Here is a 6,202-nt window from a genome sequence, read left to right on the forward strand (position 1 = left end):
CCCTAGTCCAGGAACTAAGATCCCACATGCCTCACAGCCAAAAAACCGAAACAGAAAACAGAAGCAATGTTGTAACAAACTCAATAAAGACTTTAAAACTGGTCCACATTAAAAAAGAAAATCTTAACAAAAGAATGCAACAGACTTTTGGTATAATCTAGGTATAATAGGGTATATACAATGACAAAATGACTTGAGTCTATACCTGTTCTGTTAACTATCTTCCGATAACTTCACATCTTCAAGGCCTGTGAGCCCCATTCTACTTGCTCATTAGGGATTTAGGGAACTGGTGTCATGTGACAGCGAAGTGACTCGCTCTAAGAGAAAGCCAGGTAAAACTCGAGGGACCCTGACATGCTAAGTCCTCTCTCGCTTTCCAAGAGACCTGGGGAGACCAGAGCAGGGGAAACACACTTGACATCCACCTGCCAGCCCTTTGTCCCCTTTCCCTTCCTCCCACCACCCCAGCATCATTCCCCGATGACTCTGCCAGGGGATACAGAGAGAAAGGACTGAGTCAAAGTTGGGTCTCGTTCAAGAGTCTATAGACAAGTGAACAAGGAGATAAAGGCGGGCGCCAAGCAGAGCAGGATGCCGAGGGGACGGAAGAGGAACCCCGATTCTGCCAGGGAAGTGGCCCAGTCGGTTCTCCCTTCGCAAGCAGACCCCTGGCAACGGAAGCCCCGGTGGACAGTCCCCCAAAGCCAGCTCGGCCTCTCTGGCTGGTGTCTGTTTTTAGCAACCCTCATGAGTGGAAGGAAAGACTACTTAAAATACACCACCCTCTGAGACTTTTATTCCCTGTAAAAACCGTCAGCCTTCTCACTCAGCTTTCTCTTTGGCATGAGGCGTTCCGGTTTATTTTGGCAACCAGAGCGAGCAACAGAACACGGCTTTCTACGGCCGCGTGCGTCCCTCCTATCAAAGCTCACTGCCGCCAGCCAAGGAGCTGGAGAGGGGGGTCTGGCCGTCCTGGGGTAGGGGAGTCGAGGGGACCCTCTTTCCGCAGCCTGATCCTTGACAATCCATGGGGAGAGGTTACCATCAGCTGGTCCGGGATCTCCAGGTGCACAGGGCTGACACACAGCTTCGGGGACTCTGGAGTCAGAGGCTAGTGCACCCCAATTTCCTAGCTGTCTGAGCATCAGGGCCAGTGGGGCACGAGGTGGTCGGAGCACCTGGCTTCCCCGTGGGAGGACTCAGGGCAAACCCCTGGGCCCTTCAGCGTGGTCCAAGGGTCTGCCTCTACAGCTACAGCTTTTTGTGAAGGCAAAACATTGGGTTGGCCAAGAATTTCACTCGTGTTTGTCCATACACTCTTACAGAAAGCCTTGAATGACCTTCCTTGGCCAACCCAGTATACGCCACCTAACACCGAGCATCTTCAACTCTTCTAAATGCAGTGTGTTAGCTTTAAGTTCCTTCGCTGTGTGTGTGACCATCACCCTCTCCAGATCTTTACATCAACAACCACTCTCCCCCGTCCCCCACCCTCTGGTCCCTGGGAACCTCTATCCCACTTTCTGTCCTTATGGATTCGATTACTCTAGGTAAGTGGAATCATATTTGGTCTTTTTGGTATCTGGCTTATTTCACTTTACATGCCCAAGGCACATCCATGTTGTAGCGTACGTCGGAATTTCATTTCTTTTTAAGGGTGAACACTAGACCATGGCATGTACAGACCATATTTTCTTTCTCCGTCCCAAGGACATTTCCTATCATCAAGTGATGAAACTTGATGCTTTTCCCTGAGTTTCACGTTAGGCCCAGAGAGTCCTGCCTGCGGGCTGATTTCCTACTATGCCTCTAGTTCCTCACGCCTGCTTAGCGTCCATTCATTTGCTCTTCATCTGCTGGGAGTTTAGGTGCTTTACTGTTGATTCTGCACACACTCGCTGAGTTCCTTGAAGACAGGAAGCTCATCTTTTATTTTCCACGTGTCACCCACCCCCGGACTTCTCCCACGCTTGTCTCGGGTCTGTGCCTTGCTCACGAGGTGACAGCCTGCACCAAGGACTCTCCAGATTATGACTCACACGGTCAAACAAACAGCATTGTAAAAAAAAAAAAAGCTAAAGAAAACCCAGAGCTAATGATCTCAATCTGCAACCTGGGATCGTGAGCGGGAGCCCGGAAAGCAGGAATCTGAAGTCTCACCCACAGGGTGTGGGCACCGCCTGGGACCCTTTCCCAACTGGGACTCCAGACTGCAGTCATTCAGGACTTGCCAGTGCTGTTCAAGTCTGGATGCCGGTATCAGCCCAAGTAGCGGATGCATTTGCTGTTACTTCTCCCTACTGTTTCTATTTCTTTTAATGACTGTGCATTAAAATTCCCTAGAGAGGGAAATGGCAACCCACCCCAGTATTCTTGCCTGGAGAATTCTATGGACAGAGGACCCTAGTGGGCTACAGTCCACGGGGTTGCAAAGAGTCAAACGCAACTGAGCAACTAATATTTGAACACTTGATACTGAAATTAAGTCAAATATCCTCTATTAAATATTGTTTTAAACAAGAGCCCTCCAGAGAATCCAGACTGATGGGAGAGAGGACTCAGTGCCCAAGGACAAACACACGCAACAGCCGAGGCACGGGGACAGACACGCCCCAGGAGAGCGGGAGCCAGGCCCCGGGGATCCCAGGTGAGGCCGGGGGATTCCTGGGGTCTCCATCAGCTCTCTGAAAGCCTGGTCCACGCATGCTCGGGATTTCACACCAAAATGTTACACCCCCAGACCCACTGGTGAGACTGAAGCACATGTGTGCGCCATCTCCATCAACAGCTGCCCTTTTTAGAAGGAACCTTTAAGCTGGGGCTGCATTCAGTTGACCTAGTCTGAATGGCCTGGCTAAATACTGTCTGAAAGAGGCCGGCAGCGTCTCCAGTATGAAGTGAGAGACTGGGTCGCGGGCACAGCCCGCAAGCTCCAGTGACACCCTGGGAACAACCTCTGTCCATCTGAAGTCACTAAGGGGGTGACAGAGAGATGGGGGAAAAGGCTAGAGACCCCGTGGGGCCATCAGACCGTGAGGATGTATCTATAAATATCTGCAGGAGGTTACAATGCCTGAAGAGGGGTCAAAACTCTTGTCACTGATATGTTTTGTCTCTGGGGGTCGAGGAGGGGCTGGTCTGACGCTGGCTGGGAGTCCTTTCGGCAAGGCAGCCTTAATAGGTGACGTTCAGAAAAGGAAGGAAGTGTATCACTTCTATAAATCCTAATAAATTCTAAGATTTGCCTCTAGAGGATTCGAAAAGCATTCTGCCTGGGAGGGTCTTTTCGATCTACACCTCAGAAACCATGCTTCAAAAGCCTGTTTGCCATGTCTTCCTCCAGGGGATTTTCCTGACCCAGGGATCGAACCCACATCTCCTGCATTGCAGGTGGATTCTTTTACCCACTTTGGCAGAAACCACAATTTTGTAAAGCAACTATCCTTCAATTAAAATATAAAATTAAAAGTTAAAAAAAAAAAAAAGCCTGTTTGGAGCATCTGAAAATCAAGTCCAGGAGAACCCCTTTCTGTGCCATTTCCGTGAGATGGTAATAAAGGTCGGGGAAAAATCTAAGGAGGGGCTGGGGGAGGGGGGAAGCCAAGAGAACTTCAGCCTTTGCTGAGCTGACATTTACCCCTTCTGCCCAGCACTGCCAGAGGAGGCACCGGCCTCGGGCTGGTAAACCACATTCTCCCTTGTAACTCAATATATTCCCCCAGCAGGGCGCTCAGAATCCCCCTGACCATCCAGAGGGGGTCATCACGAAGTCCCTTGCATTCTTAAGCTTCTCCATGGTAACTCGAGAGGGCCTCGGAGCTGACACCCCTCTCCCGGGTTGCTTTAAGCCAAAGGCCTTTTTCAAACAAAAAGATCCCAGGAGCTGCAGCCAGGCAGGAATGCAGGGTTCCCAGGCCTGGGCGTCAGAGCCTCTGGGTTCCGGTCCCAGGCCAGTGACCCCGACCTCTCCACCTCCCTAACCTTGTAGAATCACCCTGGCCTGGACCTTCTAAGGACCGTCATTTCCAACCAGCTGAATAAGAGCCTCCCTGGACCCTGGCTTCTCCTCCAAACCTCTCTTTCTTCTAAGGAGCTTCAAATTCTGGCAACCAGAGTTACAGCCTCTGAACTGTCCACGGGGCACCCAGAATGGAAAAATCTATAGCTAATAATAGTTCCTTGCGTTTGCATGGCACTTAACTCTTTTTAAAGTGGTTTTTAATCCATCATCACAATGAACTAAAGGGAAATGAGAGACAGGCGCAAGGGCTTGAGAGGTCAGTGGAGGCGGACACCTCCTCACAGGAGCGGGGGGCCCTCCTCTCCCACGCCCTGTGGTGCAGGGGGGCCCCCCGCTCCGGCCCTGCCTGCCAGCCTCAGCGTGTGTGAGCAGGCGAGAAGGCTCCATGTTGGAGGAGAAGCAGGCTGGGGATTGTACATAAATGGAAACAAGCAACAAATCAGACCCGCGGGGAAGCCCAGGCCATACAGGAAAGCAGTCAGCGGCCTCCCTCCCGCCTCAGATCTGCCTGCTAAGTTCTCCTCTCTATCTTGAGGGCACACGGGCTGCTGAAACCTGAAGAGGCAGCCTCACCTGCTGAATTCTGTATGATGTCAGAGGCCATGGTCTCAGCAAAGAGAAGCCAGCTGCCACAAAGAACCTCTGACACATCATCATCCCACCAACTGTCTCTTTCCCCGAGCGGACAGACAAGATGCCTGGTCTCCACCAGGAGGAGGGACGGGGGCCACCTACCACATCGGTGTTGGTGATCTTTGCCAGGAGATCCACCAGGGCGTCTCCAGTGAGCGAGCTCACATCCTCATCCTGCTGAAGCCCACAGATGGCGGCCCCCACGCTTCCAGTTGCAATCATCGACGGCGGGTACATGGCGAACTTGAAGTCTGTGGGGACGAGAGGTGGGGAGGTCAGGACAGGGTGGAGACGGGCGCTTCCCCGCTTGGTAGACGATAGCACAAATGCCGCCTGGTCCCTCAGAGGCATCAGAACCCGTGTGATTCACCACCCAAAAAGTGGAAGGCTGGGGTGGGAGCTGCTGGGGAAGGAAGACCTGCGTCCCAATTCAAATCCCAGCACAGGAGACTTTCCTGGCGGTCCAGAGGTTAAGACTCTGCACTCCCAATCCTGGGGGCATGGGTTCGATTCCTGGTCGGGAAACTAGACTGCACCTTACTGCAACTAAGAGTTCATGTGCCACGATGAACACCAAGTGCAGCTAAATATTAAAAAAAAAACAAAAAACAACCTGAGCATTGGGCTGAACCCGCAGAAACAGCTTAACCTATGGCTTCTCCCTCTTGCTAGCATATCAACATTGTCCACGGAGGCCCTTTTATCGCTGACTCCAAGGTCTACATCGAGTCACGGGCATGCTTAGAAACCATGCTGGGTGGCTCAACGAGGCACACACTCCCCACCCCTCCTGGCTGAATGCCACGAGCACAGCAGGCCTGGCTGTCTGTCTTTCTCCTTGGCCTTCTTTTCTTAGCCTGTGCACCATCTCCACCTCTTGAGGGGTGTATATTACAACATTCCACCCAGAGCCTGCTGTGCACTGACTTGTGCAGAGCCTCTTCTGTCCCCTGGATGGTGACGAAGCCAGCCTCTCCCTCCTCTCTGCTGTAGGTCTCTTCACATGGGGTCACAGCAGTGTTTCTCTACCCAAAAACCTCGTTAGCTCCCCCCACCCCACCAGACATTCACAATGCACAGGAGCCAGCCAGCTCGTGGCCCTGGGCCCACAGGGGCTTGGGGTGGGAGCAGCTGGCAGGGAAAGGTGGGGCAGGACGAGACCCCGCCTCCTTCCTCCCACCCCCCAGTACCCAGGCCTCAGCCCAGAACCACAGTCCACACACTGCCTATCTCTGCATCCCGCTACCTGCATACCCAACCCCTACTTCTAGCAAATTAACCAACTTCTGGAAGCCAGGGGGTACAGGTGGATGGTCCAGGGGGTGCCCAGAGGACTGTACCTCCCTTGTTTGGGTGGGGGGGAATGCTGAGAGACACGTCCCCCTGCCCTGCCCCACCATCCCCTGATCCCCGATGGCTGCACCTATGAAGCAAGGGAAGCCAAGCAGGCTCTGCTGAGCTGCAGGACTCTGAGCAGCTGCTCACTCTCCTCTGGGTTAATCCAGTGGACGTGACTTGAGTGCTGCCAAGCCAGGCTCAGCCCCT

The 6,202-nt window shown here is 52.8% G+C and overlaps 1 protein-coding gene across 1 annotated transcript in view; it reads right to left on the minus strand.

Moving 5' to 3' along the window:
* CCND2 (cyclin D2) overlaps positions 1-6,202 on the minus strand; it is a 28,127-nt gene that overhangs the window by 10,135 nt on the left and 11,790 nt on the right. The window contains exon 4 of the mRNA XM_010844995.1: positions 4,760-4,908. Coding sequence (XP_010843297.1) covers positions 4,760-4,908 — 149 coding nt within the window. The remainder of the gene's footprint in view (positions 1-4,759; positions 4,909-6,202) is intronic.

The sequence above is a fragment of the Bison bison genome, unplaced genomic scaffold, assembly GCF_000754665.1.
Source record: "Bison bison bison isolate TAMUID 2011002044 unplaced genomic scaffold, Bison_UMD1.0 scf7180017864213, whole genome shotgun sequence".
Lineage (NCBI taxonomy): Eukaryota > Metazoa > Chordata > Mammalia > Artiodactyla > Bovidae > Bison > Bison bison.